Source organism: Oncorhynchus nerka, linkage group LG9a (assembly GCF_034236695.1).
Source record: "Oncorhynchus nerka isolate Pitt River linkage group LG9a, Oner_Uvic_2.0, whole genome shotgun sequence".
NCBI classification, from domain to species: domain Eukaryota; kingdom Metazoa; phylum Chordata; class Actinopteri; order Salmoniformes; family Salmonidae; genus Oncorhynchus; species Oncorhynchus nerka.
In genome coordinates this window covers 16,434,624-16,457,295 of record NC_088404.1, presented here as the reverse complement: position 1 = coordinate 16,457,295, position 22,672 = coordinate 16,434,624, and the positions used below count along the sequence as shown (strand labels likewise).

Below are 22,672 nucleotides of genomic sequence, written 5' to 3'. Positions count from 1 at the left end.
TTCTCTCACGTCACCCCGCTCCTCCGCTCTCTCCACTGGCTTCCAGTTGAAGCTCGCATCCGCTACAAGACCATGGTGCTTGCCTACGGAGCTGTGAGGGGAACGGCACCTCAGTACCTCCAGGCTCTGATCAGGCCCTACACCCAAACAAGGGCACTGCGTTCATCCACCTCTGGCCTGCTCGCCTCCCTACCACTGAGGAAGTACAGTTCCCGCTCAGCCCAGTCAAAACTGTTCGCTGCTCTGGCCCCCCAATGGTGGAACAAACTCCCTCACGACGCCAGGACAGCGGAGTCAATCACCACCTTCCGGAGACACCTGAAACCCCACCTCTTTAAGGAATACCTAGGATAGGATAAAGTAATCCCCCCTTAAAAGATTTAGATGCACTATTGTAAAGTGGCTGCTCCACTGGATGTCATAAGGTGAATGCACCAATTTGTAAGTCGCTCTGGATAAGAGCGTCTGCTAAATGACTTAAATGTTAAATGTAAATGTAGCAGACAATATTTGCTTAGAATTCCGTGGCATTATTTCATATTATTTTATAGTATATATAATTATATAATTGAACATAGCTTGCTAAAATAGAAAGGATATATTCTGCCAACAATTTCAAAGGAAGTGCACACATGCGCACAGCCAGTTATTTCAAACATGAACATATGCTTTATTCTGTGTTGAGCGGGTAACAAAGAAACTGGTCCTCCTATATGCTTCATTTAGAGGTATTTATGCAACTTTAGTTGTGATACAAACGTCGAGCAATATGATTGGATTTTTAATACATTCTATGGCTGCATGATGGGATTCTAATGATGATTTGAAAAAAGTCGCAAGCTGCACACACTTCAGTCTCATTCACAATTTGACAAGCACTTGATAATATTCTCACCGGGTCTTGAATTTTCCCAGTGGCACCCCCTTGTGTAGCCGTAATGCCCCATAAAACAATCCATGCCTTTTGCGGCCAAAGTGGGTGTTGTGCCCTTTGGCTGAATATGATAATTATCATTCCCCGCTGCTGTGCTCTGAAGCACTTCTCACTCACATGGCTCTCTCAGATGTAGCCAATGGCCGTCACGTGATCGGGTTCCTTCTCCCAGGCATTTCAGCTAAGAAGTAGGATTCAAGTGAATGAAGACAGACACACTGGGGATGTTACTGCGCATATTGAACATGTTAGAGCTGTCCACATTTAGCCTACCTTTAGTCAGCCAGCAAGATGAGTAGGCTTAACAGCAAAAGCACTGTCCTATGTTAATCTATTATCCCCCATAGTAAAACAGTTGGCCTATTCCTTCGGTACAATAAATAAATATTCCAAACACTCTGGGACCGTTGTGGGATGCAATAGATCCCAAATGAATACAACCCCTAGCATAAAAAAAAGTTTAAAAGCAATGAGACTGATGCAACAGATGAGAACTTTTAACTTAAAATGTTAAACTATTAGGCTATTTCCGGGTTGACGACTCCCTGCTGTCTCCAGTCCACCTGGACATGCTGCTGCCCCAGTTTCAACTGTTCTGCATGCGGCTATGGAACCCTGACCTGTTCACCGGACGTGCTACCTGTCCCAGACCTGCTGTTTTCAACTCTCTAGAGACAGCAGGAGCGGTAGAGATACTCTGAATGATCGGCTATGAAAAGCCAACTGACATTTACTCCTGAGGTGCTGGCCTGTTGCACCCTTGACAACCACTGTGATTATTATTATTTGGCCCTGCTGGTCATCTATGAACATTTGAACATCTTGGCCATGTTCTGTTATAATCTCCACCCGGCACAGCCAGAAGAGGACTGGCCACCCCTCATAGCCTGATTCCTCTCTAGGTTTCTTCCTAGCCACCGTGCTTCTACACCTGCATTGCTTGCCGTTTGGTGTTTTAGGCTGGGTTTCTGTACAGCACTTTGTGACATCAGCTGATGTAAGGGCTTAATAAATAAATCTGATTCTTCACATTATAAGTACAGCAATGCACACAGGGCAGTAGGCTATGAGTACAAATGTTCCAAAATGCAATCAATTAGCGGGAAAACACTTCTCGAAAGTGACGCTAAATGTGATTATCAAATCAAATCAAATTTATTTATATAGCCCTTCGTACATCAGCTGATATCTCAAAGTGCTGTACAGAAACCCAGCCTAAAACCCCAAACAGCAAGCAATGCAGGTGTAGAAGCACGGTGGCTAGGAAAAACTCCCTAGAAAGGCCAAAACCTAGGAAGAAACCTAGAGAGGAACCAGGCTATGTGGGGTGGCCAGTCCTCTTCTGGCTGTGCCGGGTGGAGATTATAACAGAACATCAGAACATGTAATGCTTTATTATAAAGGTGAATTTTTAATGGTGGAAATTACCTTCCCCAAACTTGAAACTCATGCACTGTGTATATTATGCGAGTTAGGTATCGGTTATATAGCAGATTAATGTCCTTTAATTTTAAGAAGTTATTTGGCCACTTTGATTGTGATACAAACCTAATCAAAACATATAGGCCTATGGGCTAGGCTACATGAGGTGTGATACTAACCTAATCAAAACATATAGGCCTATGGGCTAGGCTACATGAGGTGTGATACTAACCTAATCAAAACATATAGGCCTATGGGCTAGGCTACATGAGGTGTGATACTAACCTAATCAAAACATATAGGCCTATGGGCTAGGCTACATGAGGTGTGATACTAACCTTATTAAAACATATAGGCCTATGGGCTAGGCTACATGAGGTGTGATACTAACCTAATCAAAACATATAGGCCTATGGGCTAGGCTACATGAGGTGTGATACTAACCTAATCAAAACATATAGGTCTATGGGCTAGGCTACATGAGGTGTGATACTAACCTTATTAAAACATATAGGCCTATGGGCTAGGCTACATGAGGTGTGATACTAACCTTATTAAAACATATAGGCCTATGGGCTAGGCTACATGAGGTGTGATACTAACCTTATTAAAACATATAGGCCTATGGGCTAGGCTACATGAGGTGTGATACTAACCTTATTAAAACATATAGGCCTATGGGCTAGGCTACATGAGGTGTGATACTAACCTAATCAAAACATATAGGCCTATGGGCTAGGCTACATGAGGTGTGCGACTTTGATTTGAAAAAGTAGCAAAAAAAGGCATGCGCTGTTCCTTGACTTACTGCACAAGCTGAGTATCATTCAAGGGATAGGCTAATATTGTCACCCACCAGACTACTCTAGATTTAATGTTCTTTACATACAGTGCACAAAATAATATATGTGTGAAATTAGTTTAGATTTAGAATGGACCATGATCATGCACCTGTCGGGGTATAGGGGTATTGTTGGAAAAAATACATGTATTTAAACAGCGAAAGGAGGATGCTTTTAATGTGGTTCATTTTCATGCCAGCTATGTAGGCTATACTCCTGTTGTAAAGCGAAGCCATGTGCTTAATATTAGGAAAGTTGATAGATAAATACATATAGTAGGCCTAGCCTATAGAAAGCTGATGGGATCCTCCACTTTTTAATAGATGTCATCAAAACTTTGTTTTCTCACGCAATTGCATAGCCGATAGAAAGATTTCACAAAATGAGCTCATGGGCAATAATGAACTATTTGATTAGATTTCAGTACATTTGCATTGACGTCAGAGTGATTAGAGGGACAATAGAGTGCTGAGTACCAGGCAGTTAGAAAGTTTGGTAGGTTACTAATGATCAGCAGCATCAGAGCTGGGAGAAGCCTATTTACGTGACTAAACGGTCATGTGGAATTTGAATGCCGTTATGACCGCTGGTGTGGAGGTAATACGGTAAGCCGTAACAGCCCTAGTTACAACTGGTAACTTCAGGTCAGAAACAAACCATACTAGTGCAGAAAAATTCCACACCACAGATAATAATTTCCATGACAGCTGCCAAAGGCACATTGGACAATGCAACGTGTAAGAGCAAAAGAAGAAAAATAAATGTATTTTGATCTGGCAAAACCACAACCACCAATAAAAAAGGCAGCGAGATTCACTTATGCACTGTATCACAAGTCTTTATAAACCACAAACTCTCACTCCACTAACCATGAGGACAGTCTTGGCGGAAGAGTGTGAGTGGCGGAGGCTGTGGAAGGCCAGCAGGCCCAGCAGGCTGTAGAAGGCCAGGGTGGCCAGGTTCCTCAGGTCTAGAGGGCTTTCCACCAGAGGAATGGTACCCATGGTCCAATCACAGCAGAGCTCCGAGGGGTTCAGAAGGAGCCAGGCATTCAATGGCAGCAGGTAGTTGAAGGTCAGCTGCCGGGCCGGAGTCGGGCTGACAGCCGCGGGGTTGTCAAACCTGGAGAAGAGAGGGGAAATGATGTTAGGTACCATATAGGATGGAATCACAAGCTAGAATATAAAATAAATTAAATCTGCTTTTCTAAATGGCGATGGTCTATTTCCGGTCCTTGTTAAATGTAACAATCCTTAGTGGAAGTGCCTACTATTAAGCACATTATTAGTCAATTGTGGGAATTTATGAAAAAACAAATGTAAGTACAACCGAGGCGAAAGGGTTATAAATGCTAATGGCTGCTAATCTGGTTTTATCCTGTAAGTGGCACTTCGTGCTCTTTTCAAGGAATGGGACCCAACTTCTTAAAGGCCCTATGATCCATGTGTACAGGGGAGGTCTGCCAGTCAAAAGGACGACAACCCTACATGGGATGGGTAAGGTTTTAGAGCCAGTTTAGGACAACTTAGAGCCAGCTGGAGCTACAGTATGCTTAGCAGGGCATCTATCAAGGTACAGCTTCGTGGATAACGGAAAGGCGTTGATTCTGGTGGTACTGGTAGATATGAATAAGTATCTCAAATTAGTGGCAAGGATAGTGGTAAGTACACTACATGACCAAAAGTATGTGGACGCCTGTTCGTCGAACATCTTATTCCAAAATCATGGGCAATAATACAGAGTTGGCCCCCCCTTTGCTACTATAACAGCATCCACTTTTCTGGGAAGGCTTTCCACTAGATGTTGGAACATTGCTTCCATTCAGCCACAAGAGCATTAGTAAGGTCGGGCACTGATGTGGGGCAATTAGGCCTGGCTCGCAGTCCGAGTTTCAATTCATCCCAAAGGTGTTTGATGGGGTTGAGGTCAGGGCTCTGTACAGGGCAGTCAAATTATTGCACACCAATCTCAAACCATTTCTGTATGAACCTTGCGTTGTGCACGGAACTAAGGGGCTTAGCCCGAATCATGAAAAACAGCCCCAAACCATTATTCCTCCTCCACCAAACTTCACAGTTGGTATTGTGCATACGGGCAGGTAGCGTTCTCCTGGCATCCACCAAACCCAGACTAGTCCGTTGGACTATCAGATGGTGAAGAGTGATTCATCACTCCAGAGAACACATTTCCACTGCTTATGAGTCCAATACACCCATAGTGATCTTAGGATTGTGTGCGGCTGCTCCTGTTCTAATGCTGACGTTCCTCCCAGAGGCAGTTTGGAACTCTGTAGTGAGTGCTGAAACCGAGGACAGATGATTTTTTTTACACGCTATGCGCTTCAGCATATGGCGGTCCCGTTCTGTGAGCTTGTGTGGCCTACCACTTCGCGGCTGAGCCGTTGTTGCTCCTACACTGTTCCACTTCCCAATAACAGCACTAAGTTGACCGGGGCAGCTCAGCAGGGCAGAAATTTGACGAACTGGCTTGTTGGATAGGTGGCATCCTATGACGGTGCAACATTGAAAGGCACTGAGCTTTTCAGTAAGGCCATTCTACTACCATTGTTTGTCTATGGACATTGCATGGCTGTGTGCTCGATTAAATACCTGTCAGCAACGGGAGTGGCTGAAATAGTCGAATCCACTAATTTGAAGAGATTCTGAATATTATGGACACTTTGGAATTGACTGATATTTGTAGGCTTAAAAACCCAGATCTCGTAATATATAATTGGAGGAGGCTTAATCAAGCTAGTCGGATTGATTATTTTCTCATATCCTTTTCAATGGTGGCAAAAGTGAAGAAAAGTATTGATTGAGGAAATAAGATCATCAACTTATATCCCTCCATATAACTATGACAGACTTTCCACGAGGAAATGGGCATTGGAAATTTAACTAAGGTTTATTGACTGACAGTACTTCCTTGGCAAAAACTAAAGAATTCATATAACTTTTTCTTGCACAATACAGGAACAGCAGACCCACTTATTGCATGGTACGGCTTTAAAATATGCCTTTAGGGTCAATTCAATGACATTTCCATTGCAAAAACGGTATCGGTCAATGTAGACAAGACTTACAACAGAAATAGAAAATCTAACATTACAAAAAGCAAAACAATAGGACTTTATTGAGGAAAGATAGGGTTTCACTCATCTAAAACCAGCAAATTATATGAGGTTTTTCCTAAACCTTTAATATAGAAACGCAACCAAAAATAACCTACAGAAAATACTTAACAAAAATATCAAACGCACCACGCAACAATCAACGATTTTGCAGAGTTACAGTTCATAAGGAAATCAGTCAATTTAAATAAATGAATGAGTCCCTAATCTATGGATTTCACGACTGGGGAGGGGCGCAGCCATGGCTAGTCCTGGAAGGGCATAGGCACACCCACTTGGGAGCCAGGCCCACCCACTGGGGAGCCAGGTCCAGCCAATCAGAATGAGTTCCCCCCCCCCCAAAAGGGCTTCATTACAGACATAAATACACCTCAGTCTTATCAGTTGTCAGACGAGCCCACAGGTGAAGAAGCTGGATGGTCCTGGGCTGGCATGATTCCACATGGTTGTGAGGCCGGTTGGACATGTCGCTAAATTCTCAAAAACAAATTTGTGTACAAAATTGGAGAGAATTAAGCTTTGGAACATTTCTGGGATCTTTTATTTCAGCTTATGAAATATGGGACCAACACTTTACATGTTGCATATATATTGTTGTTCAGTATAGTTACAAACGATGGACAAATCCATATCTCACCAAAGGAGATTTTAAACAAATGTTCTTGTCAAGTTGACCTTGGTCAGTCAATTGTCTGCTCTTCCCTCTGTATCTGGCTCGACTGTTAACCAGTCAACTTCTAGTGAATCTTTCTTTTTATTTAAACAATTTACTACCTGTGATGTGCTAGATGCCTTACTCCAGATTGATGTAAAACAAATCCACTGGGGCTGATATGTTTCATGCATTTGTGATGCAGCTCTGCCCCAGATTGATGAATCATTATCCACAAAAAAAAAAAACCTGACACATATATCTGTTACTATGCCCAAGGTTTTGAAGGTGGCCCCTTCACAAAAGGTGGTGATCCTTGTGACCTAAATAATTATGAACCTATTTCTAAACTTTCTTGCCTAGCTAAAATATTAGAATCGTTGATTCCTTCTCAGCTAAGAACTTTCTTATCTTTGAAATATGTTATAAATGTACATCAGTCAGTTTTAGACCAGGCCATAGCACTATCTCTGCTGTATCCCAAGTTATAAACAATGTGGTTAACTGTATGGATAAAAGGCAACATTGTGCTGCCCTCTTCATTGACCTTCCATACTGTTGATCACTCACTACTAATTCAGAGGCTTTCCTCAATTGGTCTAGATCAGGCTAAATTGTAACTGGTGTAAAAGTACTTGACAGATAGAACTGTGTATCTACTGATGGTATAACTACTGACCCCCTGCAGGGGTCAATACTTTGTCCTTCTTACGATTTACATTACCAATATTGACTTGTCTGTAAAAATGAAATTAATGAAATTAATTGAATTCAGGTAAAACTAAGTATATATTGTTCTCTAGAGCACATACAAATAACTCTGACGATTTCAACATACAGTTGAAGTGGGAAGTTTACATACACTTATGTTGGAGTCAATAAAACTCGCCTTTCAACCACTCCACAAATGTCTTATTAACGAACTAGTTTTGGCAAGTCGGTTTGGACATCTACTTTGTGCATGACACATACGTTTTCCAACAATTGTTTACAGAGATTATTTCACTTATAATTCACTATCACAATTCCAGTGGGTCAGAAGTTTAAATACACTAAGTTGACTGCGTCTTTAAACAGCTTGCAAAATTCCAGAAAATTATGTCATGGCTTTAGAAGCTTCTGATAGGCTAATCAACATAATTTGAGTCAATTGGAGGTGTACCTGTGAATTTATTTCAAGGCCTACCTTCAAACTCAGTGCCTCTTTGCTTGCCATCATGGGAAAATCAAAAGAAATCAGCCAAGACCTCAGAAAACAATTGTAGACCTCCACAAGTTTGGTTTATCCTTGGGAGCAATTTCCAAACGCCTGAAGGTACCACGTTCATCTGTACAAACAATAATACGCAAGTGTAAACACCATGGGGCCACGCAGCCGTCATACCGCCCAGGAAGTAGACGTGTTCAGTCTCCTAGAGATGAATGTACTTTGGTGCGAAAAGTGCAAATCAATCCCAGAACAACAGCAAAGGACCTTGTGAAGATACTGGAGGAAACAGGTACAAAGTATCTATATCCACAGTAAAACAAGTCCTATATCAACATAACCTGAAAGGCCGCTCAGCAAGGAAGAAGCCACTACTCCAAAACCCCCATAAAAAAGCAAGACTACGGTTTGCAATTGCACATGGGGACAAAGATCGTACTTTTTGAAGAAATGTCCTCTTGTCTGACGAAACAAAAATAGAACTGTTTGGCCATAATGACCATCGTTATGTTGGAGGAAAAAGGGGGACGCTTGCAAGCCGAAGAACACCATCCCAACCATGAAGCACGGGGGTGGCAGCATCATGTTGTCGGGGTGCTTTCCTACATGAGGGACTGGTGCACTTCACAAAATAGATGGCATCATGAGGCAGGAAAATTGTGGATATATTGAAGCCAACATCAAGACATATTGAAGCCAACATCAAGACATCAGTCAGAAAGTTAAAGCTTGGTTGTAAAATGGGTCTTCCAAATGGACAATGACCCCAAGCATACCCACAAAGTTGTGGCAAAATGGCTTAAGGAAAACAATGTCAAGGTATTGGAGTGGCCATCACAAAGCCCTGACCTGAATCCTATAGAACATTTGGGGGCAGAACTGAAAAAAACGTATGCGAGCAAGGAGGCTTACAAATCTAACTCAGTTACACCAGCTCTGTCAGGAGGAATGGGCCAAAATCCACCCAACTTATTGTGGGAAGCTTGTGGAAGGATACCCAAAAGATTTGACCCAATTTAAACAATTTAAAAGGCAATACAAATACAAATTGAGTGTATGTAAACCTCTGTATGTAAACTTCTGATCCACTGGGAATGTGATTAAATAAATAAAAACTGAAATAAATCATTATCTCTACTATTATTCTGACATTTCACTTTCTTAAAATAAAGTGTGGATCCTAACTGTCCCAAGTCAGGGAATTTTTACTATGATTAAATGTCAGGAATTGTGAAAAACTGAGTTGAAATGTATTTGGCTGAGGTGTATGTAAAACTTCCGACTTCAACTGTATGTACTTTTGGATGGTGTCCAAATTTTTGTGTTCCTGCTTACAAATATTAGGGCATCTGGATAGATGAAAATCTGTATTTTTTTTTAAGCATATTGATGAGTTAAGAACGTGAGAATAAAAATGGTCATCTTGTATATTAATAGGCCATGCCTCTTGCTAAATAGTAGAAAGCAGATTACTCAGTAGAAGTTCCAATCGGTGCAAGACTATGGCAACAATCTATATGAACACAGTTGACACTTCTTTAAAAGCCTTGAGATGCAGTTGATCATAGCGCTCTGTGCTTTATTACAGGCGTTAGTTTTAGTACTCATTATTGCAATATTTACCACTAAGTTGGTTGGACCCCTGATGTCACGTAGGTTGACACATTATGTTTTCATATATAAAGCCCTTTTACAAAAGCTCCCGCTGTACCTAACATCAACACTAAACCTTAGACATGAGTTACCACACCTAGTCTCAGGGATGGAAATTCCTTTGGTCTCTATTGAGTTAGGTAAATCAACTTTCAGTTTTCTTGCACCTTATTTGTGGAAAAATCTTGAAAATGTTCTTAAAATGTGATGTGGTGCCTCTAGGGAAATCCCGAAAGCTGATTGAGGACCCTCTAGGGAAATCCCGAAAGCTGATGGAGGACCCTGTAGGGAAATTCAGAAAGCTGATGGAGGACCCTCTAGGGAAATTCAGAAAGCTGATTGAGGACCCTCTAGGGAAATTCAGAAAGCTGATTGAGGACCCTCTAGGGAAATTCAGAAAGCTGATTGAGGACCTTATTACTGGTGAAGGTGTTTGTTTTTTATTTTAAAAAATTATTAAAATTTTATCTTTCATTATGCATTTATATTTTGAGGTGTGTCTTTTCTGTCATTTATATAATTCAGGGCTCATTTGTAAAATAAACCATGGTGTCAGTATGTCTCCCTGATAAAATAACGGTTAAATATACATATTTTTTAAATTCTCCTACCTCAGATGACGATGAGTTTCGTGACATCCTTTCCCCCAAAAATAATGTTAAACTATCTGCGACACACAAAACATTTTTGTTCAGGCCTAATTACATTGGATAATTAAAGTTGAAAATGGATTCCTTTCAGATAGGGAAAACCCCTGGCCTTGATGGCATTCAAGTAGATATATCAAACTTTTTATGAACCATTTTAAGATCCATTATCATCATCATGATTTAATTACTCTTATATAAATGTCAAACTGCCGGACAAACAAAAAGAGGGACGGATCTCTCTCCAACTGAAGCAGGAGCCAGGGGTGGCAGTACAAAAACCCAGTATCTTAAAAAAAATGGAATACCCCTCACCCTTTAATGTTGGGATGCTAAAATATTGGCAAACTGTATTGCTCATAGAATTAAAAAGATCGTACGTGACATTTTTCATCCCAATCAGACAGGATTCTTAAAAGGAAGATATATTCGAGACAGACAACTACAAGAAATAATTAAACTATGAAAATGCAGGGAAACCAGGTATAATCTTTATAGCAGATTTTACCTTTACCTTTTACCTTTACTCAGTACTTTGTTGAAGCACCTTTGGCAGCTATTACAGTCTTGAGTCTTCTTGGGTGTGATGCTACAAGCTTGGCACACCTGTATTTGGGTAGTCTCTCATTCTTCTCTGCAGATCCTCTCAAACTCTGTCAGGTTGGTTGGGGAGCGTTGCTGCACAGCTATTCTCAGGTCTCTCCAGAGATGTTCGATCGGGTTCAAGTCTGGGCTATGGCTGGGCCACTTGAGGACATTCAGAGACTTGTCCCGAAGCCACTCCTGCATTGTCTTGGCTGTGTGCTTAGGGTTGTTGTCCTGTCGGAAGGTGAACCTTCACCCTATATATATCTCTTGTACTTTGCTCCGTTCATATTTGCCTCAATCCTGACTAGTCTCCCAGTCCCTGCCGTTGAAAAACATCCCAACATCATGATGCTGCCACCAACATGCTTCACCGTAGGGAAGGTGCAAGGCTTCCTCCAGACGTGACGCAATCTTGGTTTCATCAGACCAGGGAATCTTGTTTCTCGTGTCCTTTAGCTGCCTTTTGGAAAACTCCAAGCGGGCTGTCATGTGCCTTTTACTGAGGAGTGGCTTCCACTGGCCATTCCACCATAAAGGCCACTGTTCTTGGGCACCTTTAATGCCGCATAAATGTTTTGGTACCCTTCCCCAGATCTGTGCCTCAACGCAATGCTGTGTCGGAGCTCTACGAACAATTCCTTCGACCTCATGGCTTGGTATTTGCTGTGACATGCACTTTCAACTGTGGGACCTTATAGATAGGTGTGTGCCTTTCCAGATCATGTCAAATCAATTGAATTTACCACAGGTGGACTCCAAATCAAGTTGTAGAAACATCTCAAGGATGATCAATGGAAACAGGATGCACCTGAGTTCAATTTCGAAACTCATAGCAAAGGGTCTGATTACTTATGTAAATAAAAATAAATAAATAAAAACCTGTTTTCACTTTGTCATTATGGGGTATTGTGTGTAGATTGAGTAGTATTTGTATTTATTTAATCCATTTTAGAATAAGGTTGTAACGTAACAAAATGTGGAAGGGAAGAGATCTGAATACTTTGCGAATGCACTGTATATCAACAATCACACCAAGAGTCTAAGTAAATCGGTCTTTTAAATCTGCAACGAACCGTGTGTGATTCGGGCAGACACACACCCCACAGCTAGTGGGTAAGGTTAAGCTGCATTTATATTGGTATGACCTGGGCCAATTAAGTACCATCGCTTATCTGTGAATTAGAGTTTGTAGCAGTCTGCCCATAAGTCAAATGCATTTTTGTCCAATTCCCCAAATCTGAATTCCTTGTGGAACTGACATGATATCATGGTACATTTGCTTGAGGCATTGGGGACCACTGATGACACCGCTGAAAATAAGCTTGGGTAAAGAGAGCAGCCCATGAGGAGGACAGGGAGGGGGAGGAGAAGTAGGAGGAGGAGGAGAGCAGGAGGCAGTGCCAGGAAGAGGGGGGGTACCAAGGCAGTGAACTTACAAGTGAATTCACTTGGATGTCTGGTTAAACAATAAATCAGGTCTACAGAGCTACCAGCAATAAACATAAAGGGCTCCAGTTCCAACGAAAACAAGCCTATTCAGTAGAATAATAAAAGTCCTTGGAGTACTGATTTCTTAATGACTACTGTCTACAACAGAAACCGGTTGGTTCGAGCCCTGAATGACATTTGGCAAAAAAATACAAATACTTTCTACTGTTCTAATTACATTGGTAACCAGTTTATAATAACAACAAGGCACCTCGGCAGCTAGAGCGTTGTTTGTAGACCATGAGACATCCAGAAAATCGGTCTTCTCACAAAATCATCTGTAAAGTCCAAAAGTTAATTACATTGGTAACCAGTTTATAATAGAAACTCGGGGTTGTGATATGGTCAAAACTGAGTAAAGGGTCTGAATACTTGTGAAGTTAATTTTAAGATTTATTTTTTATTTTTTTATTCTACATTTGCAAAAAGTTCTAAAAACATGACTTCGACTTGTCATTATGGGGTTTTGTGTTTAGATTGATGAGGATTTATTTTTATGTAATCAATTTTAGAATAAGGTTGCAACTTAACAAAATGTGGAAAAGGGGAATGGTTCTGAATACTTTCCGAATGCACTGTATTTATTCATGGTTTTACCGACTCAGGAAATCATTTGATTTCGTATGGCAAACCAGATAAAGTTAAACGGGCATAATTATATAACGAACATGCGTTGAGGGTTAAAACGATAACATATGAAGGCATTAAACAGCTCTCTTAATAACCTGTTGAGTGTAGGGGGCAGTATTTTGATGTTTGGATGAAAAACGTACCCAAAATGAAACTGCCTATTTCTCAGGCCCAGAATCTAGAATATGCATGTAATTGTCAGATTAGTATAGAAAACACTAAAGTTTCCAAAACTGTCAAAATATTGTCTGTGAGTATAACAGAACTGATACTGCAGGCAAAAACCGGAGGAAAATCCAACCAGGAAGTGCCTAAGAGATATTAATCTCCCTGTTCCATTGCATGCCTATCCTCCATTTAAATGGATATCAACCAGATTCCTTTTCCTATGGCTTCCACATGGTGTGAACAGTCTTTAGACATAGTTTCAGGCTTTTATTCTGAAGAATGAGCGAGAACGATCACATCGCGTCAGTGGATGGCTGGGTGCCAGCAGAGTTTTGCATGCGCAACAGCTTGGAGCAGACCTTTTCTCTCTCTCCCCTATTGAACAAGCTATGGTCCGGTTGAAATATTACAGATTATTTATTGTAAAAACAACCTGAGGTTTGATTATAAAAAATGTTTGACATGTTTCTACGAACTTCACGGGTACTATTTGTAATTTGTCTGCCCCGTCGTGACCGCTCGAGCCTGTGGATTTCTGAACATAACGCGCCAACCAAATGGAGGTATTTTGGATATAAAAATCATCTTTATGGAACAAAAGGAAATTTATTGTGTAACTGGGAGTCTCGTGAGTGCAAACATCCGAAGATCATCAAAGGTAAGCGATTCATTTAATTGCTTTTCTGACTTTCGTGACCAATGTAGTTTGCTGCTAGCTGTTTGTAATGTTTTGTCTGCCGAGAGAGATGTCCTTACATAAACGCTCGGTATGCTTTCGCCGAAAAGCTTTTTTGAAATCTGACACGCCAGGTGAATTAACAACAAGCTAAGCTGTGTTTTGCTATATTGCACTTTGCATATTTTTTAGTAATTTAATTTGAATTTAGCGCTCTGCAATTCAGCGGATGTTGACGCATCTAGAGTATGTCGTGCCCTGTGGAAATCTCATTAGCATAATAAAAAAATACCCCACTTTAAGCTAGAGATATGTTTTTTTTTGCAATGGCTACGTCTCAATCCACCGCATCAGCCGATGTCGCACTTCCGCATCTGCGGTGAAAGGTGACAGAGCTAGAGCATTGTTTGTCAGTCTTCTCACAAATCATCTGTAGAGTCCAAAAGTACAAACTATTATTACTGTGGAAAGGTAAGATTCACAAACATGTCGGTTGAACAAACTTCCTTTCAATTTCTTTTGGGGGGGGACTGTGTTTCATGTATTGAGTCTGTTATTCAAATGAGTTTGTATAGCCTAATAGCAGTAAGGTCAAACATTTTTCAACCAAATAATTTTTGTACATATATTTTTTTGATACTCCAAGGGGTCTTAAAATTCAACATCATATAAATGATCCTTGGTATGACCAGCTAAAAACAATTCCATATGTTATCTTAGTAGAACAATTTAAAACGATGCATGGCTAATATATAAAATGACTAATATAAATCGGAAAATGTTTCACTTAAGGTCCAGAGGTCTGACAAGGTCCCAATACCATGGCAACAGGTTTATTCACCGATATACAAAACAATTGACAATACCATGGCATTGGGTTTCTGAACTGATAATAAAAAACAATTGACACAATACGTTCTTTTTCATTTAAACTATTATATAAAATGTGCTCAATATATGGGACATTGAAGAGTCAGTCCTGTGCAAACAGATTATTTTAATTGAATGCGCTGTCAAATGCTGTATCTTTTAGTAATGGGGTCTGATGGGAGAAGAGGGGTGTGAAAAAAGGCCTGTCGGTTCACACCAGAGAAGAGAGTTATGCCGATCCTGGGAAGTCGGTTTGTGACCTAGATTCACAAAGTTCATTTCTAGAGAATTATGATGTATTATGATGTAACGTGTTTGTTTAGATCACTGTAGTGTGTCTAGGACACCCGTGAAGCGTACTCGTTTCGGCATGCCAGATTGAATGTCATCAGTTCTAAGTGGAGGGGGGTTGGGGGTCACCTACCTCACGGTTAGATAAATGTTTTTTCTTAGTTGTTTTTGTTGCCACTCAGATATCTCAACACTATTTAAGGCTGGTGAAGTTTGCCTTTTTGTTGGATTAAAATGACTGAGTCTTATGCTCATGCTGCAGTGTCACTGAGATCGGATTTCTATTGAACGGAGTTGTGTACAGGGCAGGACTTGGGATTATGAACAGACAATTATTGGGTGTTTTAGTTATGGGGTTGGGTCATTGTGAAAATGAAGTGTTCATTTGTTGTCTTTGCCTTAATTTGGATACAATATAATTTTGAACTATACTATTTCTGTTTTGATTATTTTGTTCCAATTTCATACATAAAAGGTATACAAAGAAATAAAGGCTTCAGTTTCTGTATAGTTATTTTCAGTTTTCTATAGTTTGATGTGAACCAGGGTGCATGTTACAATCTCTTTTGGTAACTGTACTTTGGTGGCTCGCTTTGAGTCAACACCCATTCCTGGACCTAAGTCATAATATGTCTGTGTTCTGACGGACCTACAAAGAGTACTGTTAGGAGACCTGAAAAACCATGATCAATCAATGGGAAATATGATTACACTCGGCCTTCTCACACTGTACATAGGATTCAGTCTTTTCAGTCTCTTCACACTGTGCGATGTTAAATTAAAATATTGATATCAACCTGGCCAGATTGCATGATTTGCGCCGGTTTTGTTGCCACATTACAGTTGACATAGCCAATTGCGTAGAGGTTCAGAAAAAGTTCAGAAAAACTGAAAGTTTGCATCTTACAACTAGTTTTCACATACTTTGTATATTTAGTGTATAAAATGTGTGTGTGTTTTACCTTGTCAGTTCAGGGATTCAATCTTTAAAAAAATGTATTTACCTTAATTTAACTAGGCAAATTCTTATTTTCAATGACGGCCTAGGAACAGTGGGTTAACTTTTTATGGCTGCAGGGGCAGTATTGAGTAGCTTGGATGAAAAGGTGCCCATATCAAACGGACTGCTCCTCAGTCATAGTTGTTAATATTTGCATATTATTAGTACTATTGGATAGAAAACACTCTAAAGTTTCAAAAATGTTTGAATGATGTGAGTATAACAGAACTCATATTGGCAGGCAAAATCCTGAGTTGAAATCAAAACAGGAAGTCAGAAATCTGAGCTTGTATGTATTCACCAGAGTCCCCAATGAAATCCCCTTGAGAAATGAATGATGTTGCACTGCCTAGGGGTTCCACCGCTTCTATGTTGGTTTGGGAGTGAATGAGAGCAGAATATATTTTTACTTTATCCTCATGGTAGTCACTTGCATTCCATTGCTCACGAAGACAAGAAGGAATACTCCGGTTGGAACTTTATTGAAGCTATATGTTAAAAACATCCTAATGATTGATTCTGTACTTAGTTTGAAATGTTTCTTCTACCGGTAATATCACTTTTTGAAGTTTTTGTCCGTTATAACGCTGACCAGAATTAGCGTTTGGATATGTATACCAAAAGCTCTAACAAAAGAAGGTATTTGGACATAAATAACGGACATTTTCGAACAAAACAAACATTTATTGTGGACCTGGGATTCCTGGAGTGCTTTCTGATGTAGGTCAAGGGTAAGGGCATATTTATCATGTCATTTTCTTGTTTATGTTGACGCCATCTTTGCGGCTGTGTTTTTTAAAAATTGAGCGCCGTCTCAGATTATTGCATGCATTTCTTTTTCCGTAAAGTTTTTTAAAAATCTGACACAGAGGTTGCATTAAGGAGAGGTACAGTGTGCCAAAAAAGTATATAGTCAGGCACCAATTGTGCAAGTTCTCCCACTTAAAAAGACGAGAGAGGCCTGTAATTTTCATCACTTCAACTATGACAGACAAAATGAGAAAAAAAAATCCAGAAAATCACATTGAAGGATTTTTAATGAATTTACTTGAAAAAATATGGTGGAAAATAAATATTTGGTCAGCTACAAACAAGCAAGATTTCTGGCTCTCACAGACCTGTAACTTATTTAAGAGGCTCCTCTGTCCTCCACTCGTTACCTGTATTAATGGAACCTGTTTGAACTTGTTATAAAAGACACCTGTCCACAACCTCAAACAGTCACACTCCAAGCTCTATGGCCAAGACCAAAGAGCTGTCAAAGGACACCAGAAACAAAATTGTAGACCTGCACCAGGCTGGGAAGAGTGAATATGCAATAGGTAAGCAGCTTGGTTTGAAGAAATTAACTGTGGGAGCAACTATTAGGAAATGGAAGACATACAAGACCACTGATAATCTCTCTTGATCTGGGGCTCCACGCAAGATCTCACCCCGTGGGGTCAAAATGATAACAAGAACGGTGAGCAAAAATCCCAAAACCACACGGGGGGACCTAGTGAATGACCTGCAGAGAACTGGGAACAAAGTAACAAAGCCTACCATCAGTAACACACTACGCCGCCAGGGACTCAAATCCTGCAGTGCCAGACGTGTCCCCCTGCTTAAGCCAGTACATGTCCAGGCCCATCTGAAGTTTGCTAGAGAGCATTTGGATGATCCAGAAGAAGATTGGGAGAATGTCATATGGTCAGATGAAACCAAAATATAACTTTTTGGTAAAAACTCAACTCGTCATGTTTGGAGGACAAAGAATGCTGAGTTGCATCCAAAGAACACCATACCTACTGTGAAGCATGGGGGTAGAAACATCATGCTTTGGGGCTGTTTTTCTGCAAAGGGACCAGGACGACTGATCCGTGTAAAGGAAAGAATGAATGGGGCCATGTATCGTGAGATTTTGAGTGAAAACCTCCTTCCATCAGCAAGGGCATTGAAGATGAAACGTGGCTGGGTCTTTCAGCATGACAATGATCCCAAGCACACCACCCGGGCAACGAAGGAGTGGCTTCGTAAGAAGCATTTCAAGGTCCTGGAGTGGCCTAGCCAGTCTCCAGATCTCAACCCCATAGAAAATCTTTGGAGGGAGTTGAAAGTCCGTGTTGCCCAGCAACAGCCCCAAAACATCACTGCTCTAGAGGAGATCTGCATGGAGGAATGGGCCAAAATACCAGCAACAGTGTGTGAAAACCTTGTGAAGACTTGCAGAAAATGTTTGACCTCTTGTCATTGCCAACAAAGGGTATATAACAAAGTATTGAGAAACTTTTGTTATGGTCTAAATACTCATTTTCCACCATAATTTGCAAATAAATTCATTAAAAATCCTACAATGTGATTTCTGGAATTTTTTTTCTCATTTTGTCTGTCATAGTTGAAGTGTACCTATGATGAAAATTACAGGCCTCTCTCATCTTTAAGTGAGAGAACTTGCACAATTGGTGGCTTACTAAATACTTTTTTGCCCCACTGTATATCTATAATTCCATGTGTATAACTGTATTATCATCTACATTTATGATGAGTATTTCTGTTGAATGATGGTGGCTATGCAAAATCACTTTTTTGGAACTAGTGAATCTAACGCTCCAATGTAAATTCAGATTTTTTTTTACATAAATATGAACTTTATCAAACAAAACATGCATGTATTGTGTAACATGAAGTCCTGTGAGTGTCATCTGATGAAGATAATTCAAGGTTAGTGATTAATTTAATCTTTATTTCTGTTTTTTTTTAAGGCTATATTTGGCTGGAAAATGGCTGTGCTTATTGTGGTTTGGTGGAGACCTAACATAATCGTTTGTAGTGCTTTCACTGAAAAGCCTATTTGAAATCGGACACTTTGGTGGGATTAACGAAAATATATTTACAATTATATAAGACACGTTTTAGGAATTGTAATTATGAGATTTCTGTGGTTTGAATTTTGGCGCCCTCTATTTTCACTGGTAGTTATCATATCGATCCCAGTATCGGGATTGCAGCCATAACAGGTTAACAACCTAAGAATTTGCCCACAATGTGGAACGTTTGCGTTACGGCAAAATCTGGGCATAAGACGGCTAAAATCGTAGTCTGTGCGGGCCTTTAGGTAAAGTATACATTTTATGGGCAATCTCGATAGAAATGGTACAAATAGATGGGTTCAAGACCCTCGTAAAGACATCACAGTAAAATAGGATGCTTTGCAAAATAAAATAGTGTAATGCGAAAGATGGGTTAGTCTGTGGACATCGAAGGGTTGGAATTAAGATAAGAGTGTACTGTATGTGAACAAAAATAGCTGTAAGCAGCAGTAGAAGACATATTGTTGTCCGTTTCTTTACTCCAATAAGGGGAGGGGTGGTAGGTTTGGGGGAAAAAAATATTTTTAAAAATAATAGGGAATTACAAATAATGCAAACAATAAGTTTGATAGAACCCACAATCTATCTGTAATATTGAAGCTGATCTCCCCCGTCAAATGAGGTGGTGAGAGCGAAAGGGTGAGTGGGAAACATTGGAAAGGTGATGAAAGAAATTGATTAGTGGATATCTGAGTTGGGTTATCAAACTTGGAGAATGAGGGTGGAGAGAGAAAGAAATGGAAGGTGAAAGAAAGAGGCTGAGAGGAACGAAGGGTTTGTAGAATTTGGGTTTGTTTTTTACGCTTTATTTATTCAGGGAAAACCCATCGAGAACAAGGTCTCATTCACAAGGGTGCCCTGATCACAGTAACACAAGAAACAACTATAATATGAAACAAAAGTGATCAATGCAATCTAAAATGTAAATACAGCACAACATTTAAGAAAAACATGACATTCCTCAGCTATTCGGTCCGTTTGAAAGCATGCCCCTTTCAAAAAATGTAGAACTAAAACAGATATAGCCCTTGGTTCACTCCAGACCTGACTGACCTTGACCAGCACAAAAACATCCTGTGGCAGACTGCACTAGCATCGAATAGTCCCTGCAATAAGCAACTTTTCAGGGAAGTCAGGAACAAATACACACAGTCAGTCAGGAAAGCAAAGACTAGCTTTTTCAAACAGAAATTTGCATCCTGTTGCTCTAACTCCAAAAGGTTTTGGGACACTAAAGTCCATGGAGAATAAGACCACCTCCTCCCAGCTGCCCACCGTACTGAGGCTAGGTAACACTCACCACCAATAAATCCACGATAATTGAGAAGTTCAATAAGCATTTCTCTACGGCTGGACATGCTTTTCTCCTGGCTACCACAACCCCGGTCAACAGCTCCGCACCCGCCGCAGCTACTTGCCTAAGCCTCCCCTCCACCCAAATCCAGATAGCAGATGTTCTGAAAGAGCTGCAAAACCTGGACCCCTACAAATCAGCTGGGCTAGACAATCTGGACACTCTGTCTAAAATTATCCTCCGCCATTGTTGCAACCCCTATTACCAGTCTGTTCAACCTCTATCGTATCATCCAAGATCCCTAAAGATTGGAAAGCTGCCGCGGTCATCCCCCTCTTCAAAGGGGGTGACACTCTAGACCCAAACTGTTATAGACCCATATCTATCCTGCCCTGCCTTTCTAAAGTCTTCGAAAGCCAAGTTGATAGATCACTGACCATTTCGAATCCCACCGTACCTTCTCTGCTGTGCAATCCGGTTTCTGAGCTGGTCACCATTGCACCTCAACCACGCTCAAGGTACTAAAGGATATCATAACCGCTATCGATAAAAACTGTACTGTGCATCAGTCTTCATCGACCTGGCCAAGGCTTTCGACTCTATCAATCACTGTATTCTTATTGGCAGACTCAATAGCCTTGGTTTCTCAAAAGACTGCCTTGTCTGGTTCACCAACTACTTCTCAGACAGAGTTCAGTGTGTCAAATCGGAGGGCTTGCTGTCCGGACCTCTGGCAGTCTATGGGGGTACCACAGGGTTCAATACTCGGGCCAACTCCTTTCTCTGTATACATCAATGATGCCGCTCTTGCTGCAGGTGATTCCCTGATCCACCTCCACACAGACGACACCATTCTGTATACATCTGGCCCTTCTTTGGACACTGTGTTAACTAACCTCCAAACGAGCTTCAATGCCATACAACACTCCTTCCGTGCCCTCCACCTGCTCTTAACTTCTTGGTGACAGGGGGCAGTATTTTCATGTCCGGATGAAATGCATGCCCAAACTCAACTGCCTGCTACTCATCCCCAGAAGATAAGATATGCATATTATTAGTATATTTGGATAGAAAACACTGAAGTTTCTAAAACTGTTTGAATCATGTCTGTGATTATAACAGAACTTATTTACGTTTATTTAGCAGGACAAACCATTCAGATTTTTTTTAGGTCTCTCTTTTCAATGGGCTTTAATTGGGAATCCTGATTTCTAAGGGACCTTCTTGTAGTTCCTACCGCTTCCACTAGATGTCACCAGTCTTTAGAAATTGGTTGAGGTTTTTCCTTTGTGTAATGAAGAATTAGCCCTGTTCAGAACGAGGGTCACTTGTAGTGTACTGTTAGATAGAGGCGCGTGACCAGAAAGCTAGCTACAGTTTGTTTTCCTCTGGTATTGAACACAGATCATCCAGTCTTCAATTTTATCGATTATTTACGTTAAAACGCACCTAAAGTTGTATTACAAAAGTAGTTTGAAATGTTTTGGCAATGTTTACAGGTAACTTTTGAGATATTTTGTAGTCACGTTGCGCAGGTTGGAACCAGTGTTTTCTGGATCAAACGCGCCAAATAAATGGACATATTGGATATATATCGACGGAATAAATCGAACAAGGACCATTTGTGATGTTTATGGGACATATTGGAGTGCCAACAGAAGAAGCTCGTCAAAGGCATGATTTATATTTTTATTTCTGCGTTTTATGCCGCGCCTGCAGGGTTGAAATATGCTTTTATCTCTTTGTTTACAGAGGTGCTATCCTCAGATAATAGCATTGTTTGCTTTCTCCGAAAAGCCTTTTTGAAATCTGACATGTTGGCTGGATTCACAAGTGTAGCTTTAATTTGCTTTCTTACATGTGTGATTTAATGAAAGTTTAATTTTACAGTAATTTATTTGAATTTGGCACTCTGCATTTTCCCTGGCTAGGGCCACATATCCCAGAGAGGTTAAACGCTAGTAAAACAAAATGCATGCTTTTCAACCGTTCGCTGCCCGCACCCGCCCGCCTGACTAGCATCACTACTCTGGACGGTTTTGACTTAGAATATGTGGACAACTACAAATACCTAGGTGTCTGGCTAGACTATAAACTCTACTTCCAGACTCATATTAAACATCTCCAATCCAAAATAAAATCGGCTTCCTATTTCGCAACAAAGCCTCCTTCACTCATGCCGCCAAACATACCTTCGTAAAACTGACTATCCTACGGATCCTCGACTTCGGCGATGTCATTTACAGAATAGCTTCCAATACTCTACTCTATGCAGTCTATCACAGTGCCATCTGTTTTGTTACTAAAGTCCCTTATACCACCCACCAC

At 40.6% G+C, this 22,672-nt stretch overlaps 1 protein-coding gene across 1 annotated transcript in view; it reads right to left on the bottom strand.

Annotated features, from left to right (window-relative positions):
- The window catches only part of tmtc3 (transmembrane O-mannosyltransferase targeting cadherins 3), a 135,779-nt gene that overhangs the window by 59,110 nt on the left and 53,997 nt on the right, over positions 1–22,672 (bottom strand). Inside the window, exon 7 of the mRNA XM_029667427.2 lies at positions 4,068–4,320. Coding sequence (XP_029523287.1) covers positions 4,068–4,320 — 253 coding nt within the window. The remainder of the gene's footprint in view (positions 1–4,067; positions 4,321–22,672) is intronic.